The sequence below is a fragment of the Agelaius tricolor genome, unplaced genomic scaffold (assembly GCF_023055355.1).
Source record: "Agelaius tricolor isolate 1412-34295 unplaced genomic scaffold, bAgeTri1.0.p SCAF_1, whole genome shotgun sequence".
NCBI lineage: Eukaryota > Metazoa > Chordata > Aves > Passeriformes > Icteridae > Agelaius > Agelaius tricolor.
In genome coordinates, this window is record NW_027269261.1 from 87,013,945 (window position 1) to 87,040,242 (window position 26,298).

Sequence of the window (26,298 nt, forward strand, 5' to 3'; positions counted from 1 at the left end):
TAATACATAAAAATAAAATGCATGAGTTGTCATTATAGAAGAAATTGACAACAGTAAATGACCACAAAAAGTTCACATTTTCAAATACTGATTATATGTGTGTTTGAAAATGGACATAGAATGTATTATCTGGTGTTTTTTTCATTTCCTGGTAATTTTTGCAGGATTTCAGACCGCAAATACATAGCATAGGGAATTATAAAACTTTTCACCTGAATATTTAAAATAACTGTTACCATTACATTAGTCATAGAAAGATTATATAAACGGGAAAATAAGATAGTGAATATTAGAAGTATGAATTGGTAACAGTATAACTTAATGGAATGGAAAGGGTTATCAGCTGTGTGACCTTTGGCAAATAACATCACCTTCTCAGGCTTTTACATCAATAGAACAAAGATTCCAACTCAAGACAATTTCAATTTTTAAAATTCCAACCTATTTATTAAACAATCTACAGATTTTAAAATGCTATATAATATATACAAAACATATAAAGATTGTTGTGCTAATTCATCCTTACCTTGGTAAGTCAGCTTAAATCCTTGCCTGTTTTCTGAGTGATCACTATAAAAATGGACAAGAGTTTCATGAGTAGTACTCAGCAAGGGTGATGGGAGTTCCATCCCACTAAACTGGCCAATCATAGAACTGGTGTGGTGAGGCCCATTCTGAATTTCAAGGAAATCATGATTTGCTTCAGTGGAGAAATTCAGAAACTGAATGTGTGCACCTGTAGCATTGAGAAAGGAAGAAAAATTTTATAACTCATGTTGCTTAATAGTAAAGCATGTAAATAAAAATAAAATTACAATAGTTGTTACAGTTACTATATTTATAGTTTAGTCACTATTCAAAGTGGGATGCTCGAGTTGAAGAAATAGCTGATAAGTATCAAAAGAATTGGAGTTCCTAATTTTTTGGTTGTCCATAAATATTACAATCACACATTAAGGGACAAATTAGAGTAAAGCCATAAAGTCACAAAGTCAACAGCAGGGATTTTTCATATTTCTAAACCAATCAACAGAAAGACCCAAGGGAGAGGCAAATCACAAATCCTGCTGTACCATGGTATGGCTGGGACTCTGCCATCCCAAGAGCATCCCCGTAGCTGGGCCAAGGCCTCTCCCAGAGGCTCAGGATCAGCTAGGTTACTTACAGAGCGAATTTTCTGAGGCAGAAGTTTACCTATCTAGTTCCAGCTATCTACTCTACCTCATTTTTCCTGCTCTGGGTCACCTTTATTTGTCTCCTTTTCCCTCTAGCTTGGGCCAGTGTGTCTTTGGAGACATTTTACCCCATATGCAGCCTTATAAGATGCACTGAACTCCAGATTGGAAGCAGGGACCCCAGACAATTTACCACAGACCCTCTCCAGGAATCAGGTGCTTGAACAAGACTTTTCAGTATTCAAAACATGCAGAACAGTTGGAAGTATAAGCATAATATCATGGGAAGAGCCATTTTGAAGTTCTGGCACTATTTCCTGTGGACTAAGGACTTGAAATCCAGTCTTAAACCATGCATATGTATCATATCAAAACAGAAATGAAGGATGAATCCCTGGTTTGGAGACCTAGTGCCAAGTAACTTGCAACTGCACTTTTTTGGGCCCAACTTTGCTCTGGTAGACTATGAAGAACCAGCTATAATATAACAAAACAGAATTACTGAATGAGCCAGCAAAGGAGTGTGAAAACAGGCAATACCTTAACTCTGCTTGACATTCTTACTTAGCAGTAAAGACATATTCTTCATTGCACAAGAGAACATTATAGATTAATTACCAGGGTAATAGATTACCAGGGTAATGCACTCTGTCTTGTTTATAGCTGATTTCTTCACCTCTGTGGTTTAAGATTGAATCAATGGTATAAAAAAGAGGGTTTTTTTGACAAGAGAAATTAAATAAGCTACCAAATAAACTGGGTTTTATGGAAGACTTGTAAAAGTATGGGATATTTAGTTCTAGTGCCTTCTCTGACCTGTGCAAAGTGAGAATTATGAAAAGTAATATTTCAACTGCTGAATAACACCACTTTATACAGTGCCATCAATAGAGAGGTACACACCAAACATATCAGAGTCATCTCTGTATGAAATAATATCAGCCATCTCTGTATGAAATTTGATATGTCTAGTCTAACTTGAATGCAGTCACTAATTTTGCAATGCCCTCAGGATTTGAGATGAGGTAGGGCATCAAGCAGCCCAGAAACATCTTGACTTCAATATCAGTGGCTAGTGATTCCCAACAGAGACTGGATGTCAGCACCATAGAAATTATAAAGAATTGAGCAGCTACTCAATATTATACCTACATTGCCAAAGTGACAAGCAGATAATCAAATCTGGCATACTTGCATAGAGCCCAAACATTGTTTATGCATTTGAATAAAAGTAATCTACTGTTATGAATTATTCTCTGATGAGCCATGGGGTACCTTTAAAATTGAATTCTAATTTAATTTCTGAGAAGGAATTTTTATGTATAGTTGTATATATTCAGTATAGAACAGCTTTGTGTTTTAAAAGTATAAAAGTAGGTTTAAAGGTAATAATAATAAAAAAAAAGACTACCTAAAGCAGTTTCAAATGTGCTAATTTCAATTAGAGAACACACTGTATGTGTCCCAACAAGCCTTGAATCCAAGTTTATACAATTTGTAAATGTCAATTTGATATGTCACAGAAGAATTTTTCTACACTAAACAATTTCTTACATAAAATTACATGGAATAAAACTGATTGCTACAGAAAATAAATCATTATCTGGTCAAACTATAAATATATTACTTTCTGCTTGAATCTCAACAGCATTTCCTCTCTCACTTGAATGTACTCTGAATAATGAAAATTCCAAGCTGAGGTAACTGTTTTTATAAATGTTAAATAATTCACAGCGACAAAAGATCATTATAAAATCACAACAACTCACTTGAAAAATATATATTTTCTATTTTAAAATATTTGGATTTTAGTAGTGTGTTCTTTTTACATGACATATGTTTCCATGTAATGAAGAGAGCACTATATTTGGGGCACATTTAGCTCCCACAATTTTATTATTTGTTTAAGCACACAGGTTTTTTTGAAATAATAGAATATATGTAAACAAATAGCTTTTCAGTAGACGAACTTATACTTCTAATTAAAATAATATCCAAGCAGAAGTAATTTGGGAAAGATCACATCAATTACAATTTTTAAACCTGATGTAAGGATATTATATGTGAATTATGTAACAAATACTTGGGGAAAAATATCACTGATGGAATTTGGTGGTAAAAAATGTCCTTTGTAGTATTTTTAAAGGCAATGATAGATCGTGCTATAAACACCTTGTATGTGTTAAAACCCTTACTAAACAAAATTATTGTCTTTTCTATTTATAGAATTACCACCACCAGAGACTTTCAGAGAAGTGAGAGAAGTAATAACAGGATACAAGATGCTCCTGTGTAATTAATTAATGAAACATTTTACACATGGAAAAGCTCACAGAAAAAGCGCAACTCTGAGACGTATGAAGGACTATTTTTCAAAGGCAGTATTGTAATTACCTAATTAGGATGACATTGCTTATAATTTATATTTCCCACAAATGTAGCTGGAGAATGTCCAAACTAGTGAAGGATGTTCTGCCCGTGGTTCTCCTACATCTATAAGGATATCTAAGGCTACTAAGGCTATCCATAATTATGATGGCTCAGTTTTACCAGGTATTCACTGATAAAGGGCACTATTCTAAACAGCAGCAAAGTATTTCTTACAGATAAACTTAGTAAAATACTATGAAAGCAGTACATCTCACTACAAAAATCCCTCTTATTAATTCAAAAGGAGAATATGGAAAATAAACTAATTTCCTCAAATAGGGATAGTAAATTTAGTAACGATTTTTTAGAATTATTTTTCTTACTGAGCATTGGCATTGAATTTACAGTATGGGACATGAAGTTTCACAGCAAGAATACTTATTCTTCCTTCAGTTCTGATAATGATAGAAGACTGTGTTTTGTACATGAACTTACAGATACCTTATTATATATGATTACCTTTTCACCATAGTTATTACTTATTTGTGAAGACATTTTTTGTATTACAACAGTTTTAATGTAAACCTAGAAAGATTCTTAGTTGGAAACTATAATCTAGGATTTGGAACACAGTTTGAGAATGCTTTTAACCAAATTCATAGTTCTAGAAGTGAGGTTTTGTCTATTTTTGTAGAATATAAAAAACTATTTTAAAGGTCACTTGGAGAACAAAAGACCATTATTTAATTTAGAAGTCAAAATATTTATTTCATCTGATATATCTTCATGCCACAGATCTCATTTACTTTGAAATCAGTTTTTGAGACAGGCTGAGTAAATAAGTTGCTCTGGCAAAGAATTTTTAAAATTGCCAGCCATTTTCATTTCAAATCTAGCAAATAATTATGGAAGGGGTCACAATACATCCACTGGATAAATCTACTTCATATTGGAAGTAAAATATTTATAATAACATAATATTTTATTTATATATATATATATATATTTAAATCTCATGGTTACAAATAATCACAAATAATCCAATGTAAGTTTACTTACCATATCCAATAGGCAATAAAATTTTCCATGTACAATCTAAGTTACTAGGGTAATTTCCAGGAAAACCTGGGCTCAGGATCACCCCAGCCATGTTTGTCAGTGTTCCACCACATTTAGCTATTAGAAACAAAAAGAAAATCACAGTATCTTTTATTAATATTATTTCTTGGTATTTGAAATATGCTTAATTCAAAATGGATTTTTCATTTTGTTCCCATGACCCAAAAGCAGTAAAATTTATCACAGTCAAAACACTCCTCATGAAGGAGGAAAATAAAAGGCTGCAATTTAGTGCAAAATCTTTACGTGAGGTGATATGTTCAGTGTAATATAACTACAAATGTGTAGTTGCACATATAGACCAGGCAACCCATTGTCTCAGCTTGGCAATTAATGTTAAAAAGGTCTGGTGCTATGTTGAGATATGTTTCACAATCAGATAAACAAATCTGGAATTAAACAGAATTATGATCACAAATGAAGATGCAGCAACAAATCTATTACTCAATGTAACTAAAAATACACTTGCATTTAAAAACAAGCAAGGGAAAAAAAAACCCTACCACAGTTTTTGCTTTAATTCAGAAATAATATAGTCTTGCTGCATAACAGAATAATTCTTTGCTTTCTATTGTTATGCTTCTATTCAGCAAATTCATATATTTGGAAATTGAAAACCCATTTGCATCATTTAGGATGATATAAAGCTAAGACATAAATACATGAAGCATCCTGCAATAAAGTGGCTAAGTTTACACATACGCTAGGACACTAAAATGAAGTAAGAATAACTTCAATAAATCAAATTAGAATATTGCAATTTTATATTTATTATTTGAGGAATCATTACTTTAAGGCCTGTGAGTCTTCATGCCAGACATTACATTGACACATGATCTGATAACACAACTGTGATACTGTTATACTGTCTGTTGTAATAATTGTACTGATTTTGGCTTGCATTCTATAAAAATCAATATTTTAAGTGTTAGAGGTGAGAGAAGAAGGAGGGTTATGTTTTAAACTCAATGTTTTCAAGAAGGAAACATAAGGTATGCAAGGTGAAACATAAGGTTACCATGAAAAGAAACAACAGAAGTGTCCAAAATCCAAAACACCCATCCTTGAATACATTTTTCATTTCTTAAACTGATTGGAAGAAAATGTACTACCTTTGTATCAATCAAAATTGACTTCTTCTGTAGAAGTTGGCAATACAAAATAATGCATGGGTTCAACTTGACAAGGAATCTATTTCACATTAGTGTTGAACAGTGTTGTCATCTCAATATTTTGAATTCCTCTTAGATATGAAACTAATAGGAACAGCTTTTGATGATTGAGTATTAAAATTAAAAGCATTCACTGAAGAATGTATTTCAAAGCTAAAGTGACAGTACATTATGATAGACCTGTGCTTCTCACTCCTCACTTCCTGTTTTTTCTTGAAATAAGGATACCAAAATACAGCAGAATCTTGACTCTCTTAAATTTTGTCTAATCAAGAAAAAGTACTGCAGAAGATTATTTTCTATACACAGAAAACTCAGATCTGATTGGCTAAGGCCTAAATGTACTAAGAGGAAAATGATTTTTAGCTTTACTTTTCAACTCAGCATAATTTAACAGCTTTCTCAGATGAAAAGAGCCAGACTTTTCTGGATCCCTGAAATTCCTTTTCATTCCACCACTCCTGAAGGCTTGGCTTCAGAGCTGCTTCTCCACTGCCTGCGCTTCTTTAGGAAATCTTCTAGGTGCTCTTCAGGAACTGCCTAAGTTTTCCAATCTGAGCACGCTGCAAAAGAATCTCTTAACACCATGAAGAAGATTCAGCCTGATTCAAAGCAGATTATTCAGGAAAAGCGAAACAATGGTTAACATATGGGTTTCCTCCTTTTCCCACTCTCATAATATTTTTTAAAAATAGCATTTAACCATTTATAAACAAAAATATTATCTTTTTTTCCCATATTTCATAGATACAAATGAAAATTCAAAAAAGTTTTGAATGAAGCAGAATTAAGTTGAGGAACAATGGGCATGGCAAAGTCAGGAGTTTCTTGTGATTGATGGTCAGAAAACTGAAAACGGGTTTCCATACCAATGCAGAGAGGAGATGGATAGTTCCAGCGTCGAACTGTTCCTGGCATACAAGAAATATGAGAACGGCCCTGTTCGCAAAGGGCAAAAAATCAGATTACAGATACTCATTTATGGAACTTTCCTGAAAGACAGAGCTACACAGTACCTCCTGGATAATCAAATCAGTGTATATTCTTATTTCAGCCAACTACATAATAATTTCTTGAATTAAACTCTATTTTCAAACAGTTCAGGTTTTATGTTATTTTTTATTGGATAAATGTTCTAAAACATCTTTCCTCTGGTAACTTGAAAGTTTCTTAAAAGTAGAAGCAGCTATGTGCTCTCATCTGATAAGTTCACTGCCTGTTTCAATTCCAGTGTGCTCCATCTACAGTGCAAGCATAATGGTTGAGTTTTATGCTGCAACCTGTAGTGAATCAACCATTGCTCTGCATGATTACTACAGACACAGAGAGGAATTTGTTCCTCATCTACTTACTACAGATGTTCAATGTAGACCATGCCAAGACTGCCATCAACAAATAGCAGCAGGCCTTGACCTCTCACATGGCCTCACAACATGACCCACTGCATTCATGCAACATCTTGGCAGACAGCTGTAGAAATACAAGTGCCTCTTTATATAGCTGTCATGTTTCATCTACTCTGTCTATTTTTAAGAAAAATCACAGGAACCAAGCAGACTCATGTGATGGCAGGAAGTAAATCAAGACATGGCTGTAACTTGCACAGTCTAATCCCACATTCCTCAGGGGGACTGTCTAGGACCAAAATGCTCCCATCTTTGTTTTCCCTAGAACCAGTTCAAACTATTAACAGTAGCAGAAGAAGTCTAGTTTATTGTCAATTCTGTCCTTTGAGATACTCAAGTTATGCATTCTGCTGCTGAAATGCAAAAACTGAATAAATTGGCCGGAGTGAGAGCAACTGATACAAGGATTGAGACACAGGACTGAGAACAAGGTTTAGTTTCTGTTTTGATCATTTGGATATACAAACTCATGCTAGTCACTTAACATCCCTAGCTTATTTTGATCAGGTGTATTATGAGTCTAAAATTTTGTAAGGCAGCACATCTTACCAATATAATATGAAGGTTTATTTAAATATTATTTGTCCATAGCAATCATAATCACATAAAAATGAAAAAAAGAATGAATAGGTAAACTGCAGTAAAAAAAAATCCATTTGATGACATTTCTTCCACACCATTTGGAATGTTTACTCTCTACCTTGAATAAAGTTCATATAGAACTGCATGGAATAAAACTCCTTTAATTAATCATTTAGTTAAGATATTTAGGCAATCATGTTCTGAAAGCCAAACTGAAACACATGAAGAAAATTACTTGGAAGGAAAAAAGGATCAGTTTTCACTAAAATAATGAAAAATAAATTAGTCTTTTTCTTCTAAAAACACTCCAAATTGATAATTCAATAAAAATCTTTTTCTTAAAAGCTACATTTTTAAAGGAAAATAAGTGCATGCACTTACTGTGTCATCTTAGTTACTTGCAAAATGTATGAGGTTTTGAATAATTTAATTAATGCAATATTCCCTGTTTCACTTCCTCTTTTTAGTCTTCCAAGATTGCATTGTTTTATTTTATTCTCTTTTTCTAGTTTTCTGTGATTGCATGCCTCTGATGTGAGTTAAGGAGGAAGACAAAATTTAACTACCACAGTCAGGAAAAACATAAAATAACCTATAAAGGATCTTTTGAAAAACAAAATTAAATGATTCCTCTAGCTTCAAGCCTCTTTCCAACAAGAGCACACTCTGATTTCAGTCTTTTAAAGTTCCCTCCTGTGGGGAGACACTTAATCCTACAGCTAGCAATTACATTTCTTATGCATCTCCAGGTAGTAGTTTGAGCTCTATGACTTTTCTGGTAAGTCTCAATTATAAACTAATCCACAGCTGATTGTTATTGCTAGCTGTGAATATGTTCTCTAAAGATTGAGGATAAATTCACAGCTAAAGAGAAAAAAAAATTATAAAAATGTTATGCTGGTCTATATTTGTTGAATAGAAAACATAGTGTGCCTCATAGAACACTATTTTCATTATTATTCCTCTTTAATTTGGGTCCTATTTTACTTGTCCTGTTGGACTAACATGCTATATATATAGATATGTATGCACTTTCTTACAACAGAGTCCATACAGCATAGCAATTTTCATCAATATTTTCAAAAGATTCAAACTCTTTTCTATTGAATTTGGATATTGAAGATCTTTGTTTTACACTTTGAACAAGCTCATGAAACTAGGTTTTACATATGTCAGCTTCCACAGCTAGTATTAAAATTTTAGATGTATTGAAAAAGAGGTTTACAGTCGGAATATATACAGTTAAGGAACAATATTCTATGAAATGTTAAGAAAGTATTTAATAATAGAATCCCTGTAAGTATATAGAAAAAGTCCATTTAGTCATATGAGAGATACAGATAAGACCTGCCTATAGACAAAAGACATTATATGGTTTTGTGATAGTGATATACACAGTGTATTGAAATTTAGCTTTAATACAGATGAGAGTTTTTTTGTGTGCAGCTCTCTTCTTCAAAAATGCATCATTATTTATAATAATACTGTATTTACGAACTTGCATTCTGATTGTTTTTCTAAGTAAGAGTAGATCCAAAACATCAAGCCAGGGCTGACAACGTCTATCTTCAAAAGCTTTCCTATATTTATTCCAACCACTTCTGAAGTATTCCTATTCTACTGTTATCACTCCACATCAATGTTTCACCAGTACTATTTTAAGTATAGACAGAATATTTGATGATACTGTATCTTGAGCATGTATCCACTTCTAATCCATGTAATTAAAAACTGAATAATGATGCCCTTTTTCAATATGCAAGATTTAGATATTTCTAAAAGTTAAAAAAGGTAGGGATAAAAGAATCTGCAATATGATGGGCAATACAAGTAGAGGTCACTCCAATAAATCTAAGCAGTTTCAAGTTTGATACCTGTGTTAACCTTTTGATATTACTGATGAAGAACGATACTTTAAGAGTAAAGTTCCTGTTCAAACATGAAATCTTTGTATGAATCAGTCCTTGGAGGAGTATGGCTGATTATCTCCAGTGTCACAATAAAAATGTAAACAGCTGATTGAGATTAGATGGCTGGTTTTTATATTAAATTAATTGTGTTATATGGAGATCATTTCCCATCTCCATAGGAAACCATCAGTATAGGTTTAGTTTTTTCACTTATTTCCTGTCAAATCACTGCTAGAAGCTTAGCCATAAATCAGATGCTTACCTAAATACATTTCAGTCATAACAGCTCAGCAGCAATGATCAGGATCAGAAATGAGGAACTAAACAAACAGCTCTTGGCAATTATATGAATAAATCCCCCAAAAGGAAAAAAACACTGCACTCTAAAGTATAGTACTATAAAAATTTTCTAGAGAAAACATTTTCTTCATGTTATTTCAATTCCCATTTTGATGGCCTTTACTGTTCAATGGTATGTTGATGATCTAAGACAAAATTTCCCAGCCCAGATTTACTGAAGGACAGAAATGCCACACATTTGTAGCTTTACAATTTGGGAGCACTCACATAGGCTCCACCTAAATCATCTCTATGTACACACTACAGACTCTTCATTAGAATATGTTTTGGACAGGTCTCTTGGCATTTTATTCTTGGCAATCATTCCAAAGTGTATTATTCAAAGAAAAAAAGAAAGAAATACCTGTAATGTATATCCTGGCTCACACTGAAATGACAAAACATCATTCACCATATATCTATCTCCTGATTTGATCCCATTGCTAGGAATTACTGGTTCTGGACAGGCAGCAAGACCTACAGCTAGAAAAAGTAAAGACAAAGATTGAAAAAAAACATAGATAAGTGGACAGCAGGTCTTCACTGATATTCTCTGCCTTAATGAATTATTTCCACACAATTACAGGTATTTAATAAAACATTAATTAAGAATTAACTTCAACAATAAACTGAAATTTTGTTTAAAACACAGAAGTTTTCACAACTGTTCTACAGAATACGAGTGGTATGGCTGAAGCACAAAGATTATACACTATGACCAATTACCAGGTCACATTGCTATGACACACTACACAGTTTTATAGTCTCCAAAGCAGTATTATGATTTTAATTTTTTAAAAATCCTGGGTTTTATTTGTTTACTCATTTTGTTTTACTGGGGTTTTTTAGTCCTTTCTTATCCTTGTGAAGGAAGTGGAGACAGAAAGATGGAATACACTTTATGCATATTCTCTCTTTTCAACAATAAATGAGCAGAATTTATTGGTGGTTCCTTATTTTCAGGCAACTCCATGGACTATAAAGACATTTAGACATTTAAATTTAGTACTTTAACCCAAAACTCAATCTTTGCATAGGTGTCACTGGATAGTCTGTTCTTACTTGTTTTTAAGGCAGGTGTGAGAACACAAAAGATTAGTTTAACAAAGATTCTCCATAATTTCTTAGTAATTTCTTAAATTTGTTCACCTAATTTGGCAATCTAAAGTACAAAATTCTGCTTTTTGTCAAGTGCGTATCATTGTTTTGCCTTGTGTGCTATCTAAGGAGTTTTCTAGTCAACACTACTGAAAATTAAATATCAACTTTTCCAACTAAGTGAAAATACTCCAAATGAACAAGACAGTTGACAAACCAGATATTAGATTAAGTAATTCTGTGCTTTTAAGATTTTTGTTGCAAACACAAGGACCAGAAGAATCAATTTGTAAGTTCATGGTCTGATAACAGAATCTCATTTCCTTTATGTGAAAAACCTTTTATGAAGTCAAATATCAGTCAAATTTAACAATTTTAATTGTTAAATATTTATTTGAGAAAATCACTCCTGAAACATCATTATGTAGTTTTTTATATTTTATGAAAATATGATCTGTAGAAGCCAAGAATGGAATTTCCACAATGAGTGAGAAGATATTTTGAGAGCTGATTAGCACAAAATTCCATGAAGAGCAGAGAAACATGATACTTTGTTGAATGAGATCCTGTGCATCCTTCAATTCAGTTGTGTGGAAAAAAAAACCCCTGACTACTACTCTCAATATCTTCCTATGAAATCTAACCTGTTTGGTGACAGTACGTGCAACTGGACTGTGTTAGTACAGAAATTGCATTATATTTGACTTTATTCTGATATGTGACATGTTAGTCTGTCATCCAGATACTTCGTCATGAAACAATGTCTGATATTATTCACTGAGACCCTAGCCTTTCTAGGGAAATACAATTTTCTTACAGGTAATGTTGATCGCACATTTTCATACAGACATGGTTTTAACTTTATGCCATAAACCATTATGTATGTACTTTTCATCACTCAAATATAAATGCCTTACAAATATTAAATGCACAAATAAAAATTTCACACAATTCCACTCTTTTTCAAGTTTTAGCTGGAGTAAATATATTTTTCCTAATAAAGCACAGGGAAGTCTGAAATAGCTTTTATACTTTCACAGGAAATTGTGATTGCTGTGCCAATTTTTTTTTCTTTCCTGAAATTAAGTTCTATGGTCCTGAATGTTCCTTGTTAGTCCTGTGCCCTTGAGTTTTCCTACATTTCACTTTCTTCAGGAATGCAGATAATGTCAAGCCATTCTAATTCTGAGTGAAAACCATCAAGGTATGAAGTATAGGCTTCATAACAAATTATGCAAGAGGTATCAAACAAAAAATTTTCAAATTATCAAATAAAGAATAATTTAATAGTTGCAAATAATGGGACCTCCCTGAAGCAGTTATTTTGTGTACTGGAATTTATAATTTAGGAAAATATCTAAATGTGTTTTAAAGATTTTCAGAAATTTCTATCGTAGAATTTACAAATTTTTATATTCTTCCAATAGAAACAACTTTCAAATGATGTTATGGTGACTTTCCATGGCCACTAGGAATCTCCTGTGTGGTCACTATGTGGAATTGCAATGTTCCAAATAATCATGGAGATATTGTCATTAACTTCAATGGTTTGGGTTTTGCTGCAGGTTAACTAGTATTATTCTTTTGGTCAACCAGTCTGTATTCCACAATATCATAAAAGTATTTGCATCTGGAAAGTTTGAGTATAGGTACTAAATAGCTGTGATATGCATTCACACAAATTGTTTCAGCATTAAGTGAAGTGTAATGCCTCATCTCAGTAATTCAAATTACCATATACAGACTGCTGTTCACTAATTTGCGAATCCAGTGTTCAGATGCAACTGAAGAAAATCAACGCTTATTTCTGCATTTTCTCACCCTTCTCGCTCTTGAATAGAAAATAAAATTTAAAAAGATCTGCTCCAAGATAACTGTTATTAAATAAATAAGCACCTTACAAAGATACAGTGACTAAATTGCTTACAGATATCTATGTACTTGCTGAATTCTGTGAATATAAATTTGAGGTTCACTTCCTGTCATCAAGAAATTTGTATTTTGGAACTCAGCATTCCTGTATATTGAGAGTAACTGGCTTGGATCTGTATGAATAAAGTTACTTTTACATATTTTTTTGAGTTACAGAAACAGCTGTAACAGTGGATGCATAGCAACACTAATAATGTGCTTGTTATATCCATCATTGGTCGAATAGCATACAGAATTTAAACAGACTATGATCAAACAAAAACCTTCAAATTAAATTTCTATCTAAGTGAGATTATGATATATACTGTGTATTTATATTTAACAGATTCTAATAATTAGGTTAAAAACTTTTTTCTGCTAGCTGCTTATACTTTTCAAAACATTTTGTATAGACTACTTCTTTGGTCTGAAAAATGATGCAAATTATAGAATATTCTATCAGAACGTCATAAAACACTTGGACTTCTTTTGATATACCTGATCTTAAGAAGCAATATTACTAACCCAAAAGCAAGAGAAAGTTGAAAGCAGAATCAAATACTATTCTGAATCCTCAAATATCTGTTATTCTAACCATTCCATAATACTAGCCCAGTGTAGTTTGAAAATTAATTTAGTTAGAACAGGTCCAAACATCAAAAGAATGCTTGAGAGAAAGCAAACAAATTCTGGTATCTGAGGACAAACTTGGAATCTTAAATATTCAGAGACTCGGAAATACATTATTAAACTAGGTTGTATGTGAACAGTCACTAATACAGGGAAAACATGTTAAATGTCAAGTCCAAGCAATCAAAAAAGGAGCAAGTATTTCTTAAGTGCATACTTTTCAGAGCTCAGCTTCTGCTATGCAGTACAAAATAGAACACATCAATGTCAAGAGTGATAACCCTCTCCCTGACCTTCTTCCACTTACTGTTTGCTAAACACTTTCTTGACTCTGCTGTGGCATAAGACAAATATGCTTTACTTACATAATTATATCCATGCCTACAATTACCTCACATTCTGTCCAAACATCACTGCCACTGCTGGCAGAAAGAAAATCCTTGCTGGCATATCTGACAATGTGAATGCCCATTAGTGTCCATTTTAGAAAGCTGAGAACTGGACAGCACAAGAATGTCTTGACAGCTGGACCAAAAGTCATCAGGCTTTCATTTTTCAATTCCTCCCACACTATGCAGCTAACGAGAACATATTATGCTTTACTATATCACAAACATCAAGCTGGAGTGAATTGCTCTTTCCATTTTGATGGTGTATTTCAAAATCCAAGCTGTCCCTTTCAAAACTTCATGCTTCAGACACTAGCCTAGAAAATGTCTTTATCTCAATGAGTTACTGCAGAGAGGTCAGATTGTTGTCAACATCTAGTGAGTTGCACAGATATACTGACAGGATCAGGACCTGCTAAATTAAAAATGGCATGTTTATGATTCACACCTGCTTTAACATGGGGAAACAGAAAAGACTTGCACTGAAGAGCTACATTAAAATCCAAATTGCATGAAAGATCTCTAAGTGGACCTCTGAAATATAATATGCTACTTGGAAGAATATATTTTCTTCTCTGCTAGTCTGATTTTTATCTTTTAAATTATTAGATATCTTCATGATAGAGAACTACTACAAAAGCCAGTCAATTGCTCTCTAGTTCCCTTACTAGCGAATCCTTTATTTCAGCTGCCAAGAACCTTCAACACTTGAAAGGACATGATAGAGTGGCTTCAGAAAAGGAGATGCTGGTTAAAAGTAAGATTATGTTCTCATACATAGTCCATACTCTTGGTATAGCAGTAAACTAAAAGCTCACAAAATGAGTGATGCTGACCTGTGCCATCCATCCTACTTCAGGTTAATAGAGATGGATGACACTACAAAAATAACATAAAATAACATTTTTACTGAAAAATTTAATTCTAACCCCTAAATTTGGAGAGATGGATTAGATAGATAGATAGATAGATGGACAGATAGATAGATAGTTATAGGCACTTAAAAAGGTGGCCTAAACCTATATATCAATATTCAGCATATATTCAGTTTTTACTCAAACAAACTTGACTTTAACTGAGAAGTTCAAGCAGCATGCGGAGAAAAGCAATTATTTCCAGACTTTTTATTTTTTCATTTGTTTGAATATTAAGGAAAACATTTAAACTACCACTGAATAAACACATGAGGTTTTAAGACCAAGCTTAAAAGATTGGTGGTCACAAATGCAGAGGAATTAAACAGTCACATTTCCAGAAAAAAACATTTAGATAGTTGATTCCTTCATTCATTAGATTAAAAGCAATTAAATCAAATAAAAGGGATATTTATTCTTCCTACTGTTGTACATATTAGGAATGCAACAAAACCCTCTTTGATTTGACTTGCTGGTGGTAGTGAAAATAATTATGTTTGGTATTGATTCTAGCACATGCATATGAAGGATTAGTTAAATGATTAATTCTCATCTTTTCTACAGTAACCTGTTGCATATTTTACTGCTTTGTTAACCACAGGTTGATGCAACCAGTTTAAAAACCTACAGCCCTTGTGAAATAACAGGAAACCACATAGTAGCCCTCAACAATACTTACAATTCTGTTGTGACTACAAGGAAACTTTTCTAAGGCACTAACCAATTATTTATTTTAATATGAGTTTGTATATCTGACTTGAAAAACAAAACAAAACCCAAACAAATAAAAGAGCAAAAAAAAACCCCAATAACAATGAAACAAAGGAAAAAAAAATCTATGTCATCAATCTGACCATAGCATACAAATTCAGTAGACCACTTAACTTGGGAAAATGAACTTTTACATTCTTAATGTCTAACACAAAACCATCCTAAAGTAAATGACAAAGTTTGTCATATTATTTGTCTTAAGACTTGTGTGTTCTTGAAGGCTACAAAGGAAACCTATGCACAGCCTAGGTTTAGACATAGATTTAGGTTTGCAGGAGCAGACTGTCCAGATCCTTCCCATGAAAATAAAGACACACATAGAAAAAAACCTGCAAATGGACAGGGCAAGAGAAGGACATTGTTAAAAGGAAGAAAATGTTTCAAGAAATGGAGCTATTCTTATTCAAACATTTAAATTATCTTGAAATATTTACTATTTGAATAAGCTTTCATCAGTGGCTGAAGCTTGCATGAAGTATTTATGAATTTCTATAAAGTTACTTCAAAACAATAAACAGTGTGGAATATATGTGATCAAATGATAGCAAACTAAATATATCTTACTGAAGTAAAGTTTTCCCTACATACTGATCCAAACTCAGGCATGTTTATAGCATTTATATCTTCTAAATAGAAATACTTCTCCATTTATTCTAAAATAGGTTGTGCAAGTTGTAGAGGCATAGTTTTTTATTGTGAGTAAACAATTTAGTAGTGCCTTAAGGACACTCTCCTCTGTTGCGCCTTGTTCCTTAGAATTTCTTCTGGGATGAGGCAATGTTCCTACATAAGTCTCACTTTCTAATGCTGTAATGAAGACTTTTCATATAAGGACATCAGGGTTCTGCAGAATACTGTAATGGTTAGTTTAGAGCAGTTTCAGCTACTACTCTAATTTGTAATTTATGTAAAATGTAAGGCTAGATTAAACACAACTAGGTCCACTTAATGTGTTCTATCCCTGCTGTAGTCTGCTGATGTAGGATTTGGATTACAAATTTGGACTCAAGGTGCTGCACAGCTTCTTATTGTCAATTGATATTTTCTGTTAGTATCTATACTAGGAAAACTAATTGTCTTCACTCTAATTCCTAACTGTCTTTCCCCTAGAGAAGTAATTATATCACAGACTCATAGAATATGCTTATTTGGAAGGGACCCAAAAGGATCATCAAATCCTACTCTTTGCTCTGCACAGGACATCCCAAGAGTCACATTGTGTGACTGAGAGAATTCTCCAAATGCTCCTTGAGCTCTGTCAGGCTTGGTGCTGTGACCACTTCCCTGGGGAGCCATTCCAGTGCCCAAACACCCTCTGGGTGAATAATTTTTTCCGGATATCCAACCTACACGTCCCCTGACACAACTTCAGGCCATTCCCTTGGTTCTGTCACTGTCACCACAGAGATCAGTGTCTGTCCCTCCTCTTACCCTCACAAGGAGCTGTAGCTGCAGTGAGGTGTCCCCTCAGTCTCCTCCAGGCTGAACAGACCAAGCGACCTCAGCCCCTCCTCACATGGCTTCCCCTCAAGGCTCTTCACTGTCCTCACAACCTTCCTTCGGAAACTTTTTAATAGCTTAATTGTCATTTTAGGAGTTGATTATACCTGAAAGTTACATCTGCAAAGTATTTTATCTAGAAAGAATCAAGGGACAAACAAACAATGCAGGTGTGCAGGGCCAGGAGTTGGATTCAATGATCCCAATGGGTTCCTTATAACTCAGCATATTCTCTGACTCTATGACTATTAATATATTTCTCCTTATTTAATTTTTTTTACATTTATTGAAAGTATCTGATGTTCTAACATAGCATTTCACATTGAATGCTTTTTTCCCAGATAGGTGATATTTTCGTGTTTTCTTTATTAACACAACCCTTTAGCAAAATGATGTTTTATCACAAATTTTAGATTGCCTTCTGAACCAAAGGTATTTATTTTTCAGATGCTGCTTCAAATATTAGGCGACCAAACAATCAGAGACTTCAGAATTCACAATCAAATACTAGCAATATCTGCAGAGAAAAGTATTTCCTTCTCTGCTTTTTTCTTGATCTGGAAAGGTGACTGCTCAACGTAAATCTGTACATTCTTTCTGTAGGAACTTTCTCAGTTTCTATGTTCTGTCACACAGAGAGATGTACTGTACTCCTACTAGCCCTGCAAGAGACCACATAGCCACATAAGAAAAAAATTCTTTTCTTTCCTGTCAGACTACCAAGACCTCTGAATGCTCAACATTGCTGCCTTGACCTGTACTGAGGTGCATTTCTAAGAAACACTGGCCTTGAAATATTAGCACTGTGCCAACTGATGCTTTAACAGAGCACAGTGGGGAAATTGGCAATTAGGAGACAAACAAAAGTATAAATCTAAGTGATTTTACTTGTTAACAGAAAAGGTTTTTTTCAGGAGTTGAGTTGCAGAGAAAATAAAACTGATACAGTAAAATATAAAAATGTTAAATGTTCATTCTATGACTTTATAGAATTAATGTGTACTTATTTATGCTTCATATGGAATTATACTTTCACTGTAGGCTAAAGAGAAATACTGGAGGAGGAAAAACTGTGGAGGAGGAGTCCCCAGACAAAAAAAAAACCCAAACAAACAAAAAAGTCTCTCAAAATAGTAGATTCTAAAAAAATTCCTGCAGAGGTAATATTCCTATTTGCATTCTACATCACGTCTAGAATTTTGATTGTATCAAAATAACCCATATACCTTACTTACATATAAATACTTGAACTGTGCAGGGAATTAAATGAAAACATAGGACTAACTTGTGACTACAGTCATATTCAGATATTTATTATGAGCTGAAAATCTAGTCTTTCAAATTCTTTCAGCTTTATATTTTCTTTACAATTTTTTATCTCAATCCTAAATAGAACTTATTAAAAATCATCCATGTTTATTTACTTATGTGTACTTCTTCAAAACATTGAAAACATCATTACCATTTTTAGATATTTTTCTTGGACTCAATGAAATATAAAAGCTAACTCCATTGTCAAGAAAAATCTTGAATGGCCTTTGAAAAAGGAGAGGATGCTTCAAAAATTATAAGGATTTACTTAGTGACCTTCATCTAAGCACTCATCAGACACTCAATTCATCATTGTACTTTATAAATGGTAGACTATTCCTAGCAATACCTACTTCCAATTAAAATCACATGAGCTATGTGTAACTATTATTCTACAGTATTTTACGTTTTGGAGAGATGTAATAATAGAAAAGTGCTTGAATTAAATATGATTATGAGAGGTAATCCACTACGTTTATAACTCCACAGCTCTGTATTCTAGAATGAAGTTTCTCAGAAAACATACAAAAAGTTGATATATAGTAGAATTTGCCATGAAAATTCTTAGGTTATTCTGTCTATACTGCCAATGATTTACCGAGATAACTATTGTGTTTTCTTCTAGCACTGGCATTAAAATGTTGGTTTTTTGCAATTATAGCAATTTGTTGAGAGAAAATAATTTGAAGGAAAGAAAATAACTACAAGGCATACATAAATATACATATTAATAGGAAAAAATATGCTATCTTCTCTGGTTTTATCCATTTTCAAGCAGGGAAATTCAGTCCTACTTTTTTCTTTTTGGTCACCTAAATTTCCGAACTAAGCTGAAATAAGTTAAGAAAACCCACATCAATATTAAACCTCACATTTAAAAAATGCTGTTATGAATTGCCAGGTTGATTTGTTATGTGATGCTAATTTGTGAAAGCTGTTTTCCATCAATTTCAAATGTCACTTCATTTTAAATTTCAGTTTAATAGATACCACTTATACAAGGCTTGGTACTCAGGGGAAAAAAAAAAAAACCAAACAAGTAAGCAAAAAAAAAAAGTAAAACATCTGTTTTCCTTTCTATATGCATGCTTTTCCTAAGTAAGTTTCAAAAAACTCAGTCTTACTTTTGTATTCCAGATGAAAACCAGCTGCTGCCACACTAATGTCAGAGTGAAAATGAAGGTAAAGTTGATTGGAGGTACTATTCAACAATGCTGGCACAGTTGTACCTGGAAAAATAAAAGTTATGGAATAAACTATAGCATGCTGATCAGAGTTTCATATAGAAAAGACATAAACAGAACTGAATCAGAGAGGCTTATTTTATTCTCATTCTCTTCATGGGAATCAAATATTTTGCTGTGTTCTGTCTTGTTTTTCTCCTGAAGTTGCAGGAAAAGTTTGACTACAAGCCAAACAATAAGAGGCAATAAGAGTAAGTACAATCAAACAAGATCCCATCATGTTTAGAGGCAGCCTTATTGACTTGGACAGAGTAAAAAGAGATGTAAAGAGAAAAAAAATCACATAAACAAAAGATTTGATTATGATGACAAGCTCAACTGCCATTTTCCTGTTTCCTCACATTTCTATAAAACCTGCATATTTCAACCATTTATGCTAATTCAGAGGATATGACGAAAGATGAAGAAATAGGTACAACACATTAAATAAAACCCCAAAACAACATGTAGCTTTTCCTAATTCAAATATCTATAATAAAACTGCTTCCTTTTTGTGCTACACAAGCTTATCACTAACTCTGGATGCATTCTTTGCCACTAGAATTGCTAAGTCTGACAAACAATTACTTTATTATCACATGATACCATGTAACTCATATTCTACTGTCTAAAGCCAGAAGACTTACTGAGGTTTAAAATTACATCATTTTCTATGATTACCCTCAAAGACAGTATCAAGTAGCTAATAAACTTCAATGGTGGATGCATAAGAAAAATTCTCATTTCCTGTGGGGCATTTTCTGTTTCTAAAGTAACTGTCAGCAGCCTAGGTATAAGTCTGAAACTTGGGCTTAAGAAGTGCTGAAAAGAATTATCTTCCTAAGTCTACAATCTAAACTAGGAACTGGTAAATACTTCTAAAACTAAAAATGAATTAAGCAAAATCTTGATATAACTGGAGGAGCTGAAACATGACAGGCTGGTCTTTAAGGAGGTGTTTACTGTTTGACTTGGAGACTCAAAGTATCCAAATTCAGACAGCACAGAGCACTGACGTCACACAATATTACCCTGGAGTACAGAGAACAGTGAAGCATCTCCCTGGAAGGAGGATTTTTCATAGTCACTGTTAAGGAAACCTCCCTGTCTGACCATCCAGACAGGCTGGTCACACTCCCACCACCAGAGACTTTCACAGCAGGGACCAGAGCCCCTTCCCAGCAGGCAGCTCCAGTGATCTGATGAGTCCCTGTTTCACTGCCTGCACACCCCACCCTCACAGTCAGAGATCAGGCTTCCTCACCGATTCCACCCTGGGTCTCCTGCAGCAGAGTCTCAAATATCTCATTCCATAAAGTCATTTATTCACAGTGCACTTACACTGAAACAGCTCCAGCTGATGCTTCCAGGGAGAATCCCAGCCAAGAAACCTCTGGGCTTTTTCACCCTCACAGTCCTACCACTCACAAAAGTTTCTTCTTCCCTAGTCCTCAGCTCCTGCCATGTCTTTGAGTATCCTCTCACCAGGTTGAACTACATTTCCCCAGGCCCTTTGCTGTGCAAGGTTCAAGGCTTCTTGCCTCTGGCTGCACCACCCAGAGCTCCATGAGCAGCTTGAATTGCAGCTGCTCACGCAGCTACCAGCATCAACTGTATTCCTCAACAGTACTGATAAAGAATTTGAAATATATTTAAGGACGTTTAAGGTGTCCTGTAACAATGAGGATGTTAACTCACAATTACTATTACACTTTTCAATGAACAAAAGCCACTTGGCAGTTCTGTTCCTTTTTAGGACCTGGTAACATTTACCACCAGTCTTTTACTTTCTTAAAGGGTGATATTCATTAAGATGAGAAGGTAGACCCTATTGTACTGTGCGAAATAAATGAGGCTGGTTTTTAATTCTCATAATTGCTTCTTTCAATGGAATCATTCAGGATGGCTATCTGTCACAAATGAAAACCCCAGGGACTGATAGTGGTCCCCACACAGTTTCAATATCTTCAGAAATTATTTGCGTGGTAGGATTGAAAGCACTCTCACCAAATTTGTTGGTGACACTGAACTGAGTGGAGGGGCTGACATATCAGAGAGACCTGGAGAGACTGAAAGAGTAGACTAGTAAGAATGGTATGAACTTTAACAGAGACAAGTGCAAAGCCCTGCAGATCTGTTAGAATAAGCAAAAGAGCCTGCTAACAGGCTAGGATTTGTGTGGTTGGGGAGCAACTGAAAGGACCTGGGACTGTCGCAGTGGACAAGCTGAATATGAATCAGCAGTGCACTGCTGCAGCAAAGAAGTCAAATAGGTTCCTGAGCTGCACCCAGAGCAGCATTACTAGCAGAGATAGAGAAGCAATCATGCTTTTCCTCTCAGCACTTTGTCAGGCTGTGTGTGCAGTATTGTGTTCCATTCTCGTTCCACAATGCAAGAAAGACAAGGACAGACTGGAGATGTCCAAAGGAGGACCATAACAATGATAAAAGGCTGGAGAACCTACCCTGTGAGAAAAGACCAAAACGGTTAGGTCTCTTCTTCCTGTAGAAGAGAAGGCTCAGAGGGGACCTTATCACAGTATTCCAGTACCTAAAGGGCTCCTCACTTCACTGGGAGATGCAAGGATAAGACACGGGGCAAGAGGTCCAAGATGCACAGGGGAATGTTTCATCTTAACATTAAAAAGAATGTTTTTACCATGGGAACCACCATGCCCTGCAGCAACCACTCAGGTGACATGGTAGAGTCTCCATCACTGGAGGTTTTGAAAATACAACTGGACAGAGTACTGGACGATATCATCTAGGTTTCCTTTCCTACAAAAGGTTGAACTACATGGTCTTGTGAACTCCTTTCCAGCCTGGATTGTTCTATGATTTTATGATTCTATGATCTAACTGGAATTCTACTGTTTGCTTGCTAACCTCTGCCTTTTCTGGGATTGTGTATATGAAGCACGGAAGGTATGTTTCAGTGTGGTAACCAGATGTATTGTCCTAATTGTTTTGGACTTCCTTTACTGTCAATAGAGAGAAATGGTACTTAAAGGGCAGAAGCAGATATTGATGATAGCTTAAGTGTAGGTATCTACACTCCATGCTAGAGATGTGTAGATATCTAATGCTCACGTAGAAGGATACCATGGCAGGATACTGGGAGTCTTACAGACTTCTTAACCTTTTGATTGAGAATCTGTAGTCTGGAAAATAGGCAGCTCTCCTAGGAGGTAGTAAAAGCAGACAAGTTTTGTCTAAAGGCGTATAAAGGAATGAGGACTGATAGGTTTCCTACTTAAATATTCCATTATGGTATTATTACAGAAGATTGTATCCCTTTCAACTATCAGCAATGGCAACAAAGAGTAATGCATCTCATTCCAGAAGTAAACATTACACTCAAAGTGTGAAAGTCTGTGTAGCTATCTAAGAAGTGGGGAGGCTAGGGGTAGCCAAGAATCTGGGAGGCAACACAGCCAGGACAGCTGCCCTTAACTGACCAAAGGGATATGCCACACCTTATGGCATTGTGTTAATCAGTAAATTTTTCAGTTGATTCTTCATTTCTTTACTAATCTAATATGCATCTATACTTCAAAAATTTGTGAAATCACCAGAGGCAAAAATCCACCTGCTTTAGCTACATCAGAATCAGAGCAGTAATCATGAGTCTGGGTTATTATTCATTATCTAATCCCTTTCTCTTGGTTTTACAGAACACACTCTTTCTATTAAAAAGTCTCATACAAAGAGAAAAAGTGTATGTGCTTGATGTATTTTAAACAAATAATTATCTGGGTTTTTTTAATATTCCAGTTGTATTAAATCAGTTTGTTCTGTGAGGTCTGGTGGGTTTAGATGAAGATTGAATGCTTCATCTTTTTCATGAGAAAGGCTGGCTAGTAAGGATAAGTTAAGTCAAAGCTATCAAGGGAAGCGTCTTGAATGTCAGTACCAATTTATATCTGTGTATGTCTAATATGTGAGGGGCAGGAAAGATAAAAGAAAGGATTTTTTTTTTTGAAAGTATTATCAACTAAATTCCACTAATCAAAGTTAAACATTTTAGTGTCCTATTTTCTTCTGAAAATCTCTTTGAATTTGAATATTGACATCCTTACCCCACCTGAAGTCTCCTCCTAAAAGGAAGAACAATTCATAACGGTATCAGAAATGATGAATATATACTCCTTATCTATATGTGTGAGCAAATAAAGACATGTTCCCTCACATACATATCTATATATATAAAATTGTATCTTTAATTCATGGCATATCCTAACCTGAAAAGCTCCCAAGACGCGGTGCTGTCATATCTCCACCATCGTATATTTCAAGGGAGTCCCAATTATGTTCAGTGGCAAAGCTGATGACCTGGATCTATAAAACAGGACCACAGAACTTCTTTAGGCCAACAAGCCATGTGCATCTTTAAATGTTCTAAAACCAGCAAAATGAGAAAAGAACACGTAGCAAAGAAAATAAAAATAAGAGATCCAAACAAAAGACACATAAGTGAAAGGAATGTAAATGAAAAATCAATATTCACTTTTTGCATTGTGTTAACTCTTAGAAAATATGACACGAGGTAAGTAAGAAGGATTTTGCACGTGTGTTGCATCATTTGAAGAATTACTCAAAGTGTAAATGAGCAGATAATCAAGATAGCTGCAGCACTCTCAAGGGACACAGTAATACCCTGGCAGATAGAAAGAGTTGGTATTTGCATATCAGATTGAAGGATCAGGACCTGCTTTCAATATACTACACAATTAAAACAGAAAACTGCTTGTTAATCACTTCTCATTCATACCCCTATGTGAAAATAAAGTAACATAAATAAAGCTAACCAAAAAACAATAATGAGAAATCCAAAGCACTAATATTTCATGTACCCCACTCCCCAATTATAGGATTACGAATTTATGAAATTTTTAGAGAAATAAACAAACAAAGTACTTAATATTTCATGCTTGACAGAATACAGACTTGCCTGAATACCTGATCCCTCAGTCACTATGATTTTCCACACACAATTCAAGCTGTTACCATAAGGTTCAGGGTAACCTGGTGAAAGAATAGTACCTCTGCGCTCAGTAAAATTCCCACTGCATGGCACTGAAAGAAAGTATTATCACAAATCATTACACAACTTAAACCACTTTAGAGAACAGAGAAGTAATAATAATTTTACTAAGATCAAGATAATTATAATAATCTGCTTTTGTAGCATAAACACATAGACATGAAGCAATCATCTGAACTTAGAATGCATCTTATGTAAAATATATCAATGATATCCAGCATAAGATACAACCTGCCCGAATAAACAATTTAGAAATGAACTTCATTTTGCATGTGTGCAGCCTAGAACAGCACAGCAGCAGAGCTTATCATGTCTTACTTTGAGTAACAACAAACTGTAAAGACATAACATTAAACACGATCATGATGGACAGAAATCATGTGAATTTACCCACAGCCCAAGATAGTTACAATATTGGATCTAGTTGATAAAGTGGTGTAGTACATTAAATATTTTTTAGTGTATACACATTTGGTTCTTTAAAGTTCAGGAAAACAGAACAACAACAACAACAAAACACCCAAACCCCCCAAAATCAACCAACCAACCAAACAAAAAAAAACCCACCAAAAATACAGAACAAAAAACCCCAAAAGAATATACAGAAAATAGGATACCTGCATTTATTTTTAGAACACTCTAATTAATGCTAGAGTAAATTCCTAGGAATAGCAAATTTTGAATAAAAATCCAAATAGGGAGAAGGTAAAAATATTTCAATGTTTACCAAAAAAAACTTCACTTCACTGCAGGTCTATTGACAGACCTGTGCTTGAAAATCAGTTTTACTTAAAAATGCTATTATCATTCAATGTACACTATGCTTTTGCTTGAAAAAAGAAATCATTATCCTATGTGTGATAGAAATACACAAGCACTGTGTAATAAAACAGGTAAAGACACTTCTGGAGAATTAAATTCTGTCTTGTATTTCAAGCTGTAGATAAGTCATGAAAATAATGAATGTTCAAGAAAATGTGCATCACACTTGTTCATATAATCTAAGTCATTATATGAAACAATATACTGCCTATGAGCCAGCTGGTACTCAATTATTTCTTGATATGGAAAACTGCTCTTTTAAATTGGGCATGACTGATATTAATCGAAGGAGAGTGAATATATGGGTTAAATACTATTTTCTGAAACAATTCCTGAATCCTAATTCAGAGACATGTGACAGAACAGACAATGTAAATGGAATTGCTTACCTACACAGCTTGGTACTGTGTCATTCCACTGAGCTAAGGCATTTGGTACAGACTGACATCGGATAGCTTTTGAGCCTTGTAGCAGATAGCCAGGACTGCACTCAAATCGAACAACAGAGCCTGCTGAAAACTCAGAGCCAATTCTCCTTCCATACCTAGGCTCCGGAACTGAGCTACACTGTGTATCGCTTGTGCGTGGAACAGCTGTATACAGAGAGAAAAA

At 34.3% G+C, this 26,298-nt stretch overlaps 1 protein-coding gene across 2 annotated transcripts in view; it reads right to left on the reverse strand.

Annotated features, from left to right (window-relative positions):
- Positions 1-26,298, reverse strand: part of CSMD1 (CUB and Sushi multiple domains 1) — a 1,073,555-nt gene that overhangs the window by 122,106 nt on the left and 925,151 nt on the right. For both annotated transcript variants that reach the window (XM_071442193.1, XM_071442195.1), the window contains exons 34-41: positions 26,076-26,279; positions 24,772-24,896; positions 24,062-24,158; positions 19,722-19,826; positions 10,438-10,556; positions 6,706-6,775; positions 4,605-4,721; positions 527-736 (exon numbers count right to left, since the gene is read on the reverse strand). In XM_071442193.1, coding sequence (XP_071298294.1) covers positions 527-736; positions 4,605-4,721; positions 6,706-6,775; positions 10,438-10,556; positions 19,722-19,826; positions 24,062-24,158; positions 24,772-24,896; positions 26,076-26,279 — 1,047 coding nt within the window. The remainder of the gene's footprint in view (positions 1-526; positions 737-4,604; positions 4,722-6,705; positions 6,776-10,437; positions 10,557-19,721; positions 19,827-24,061; positions 24,159-24,771; positions 24,897-26,075; positions 26,280-26,298) is intronic.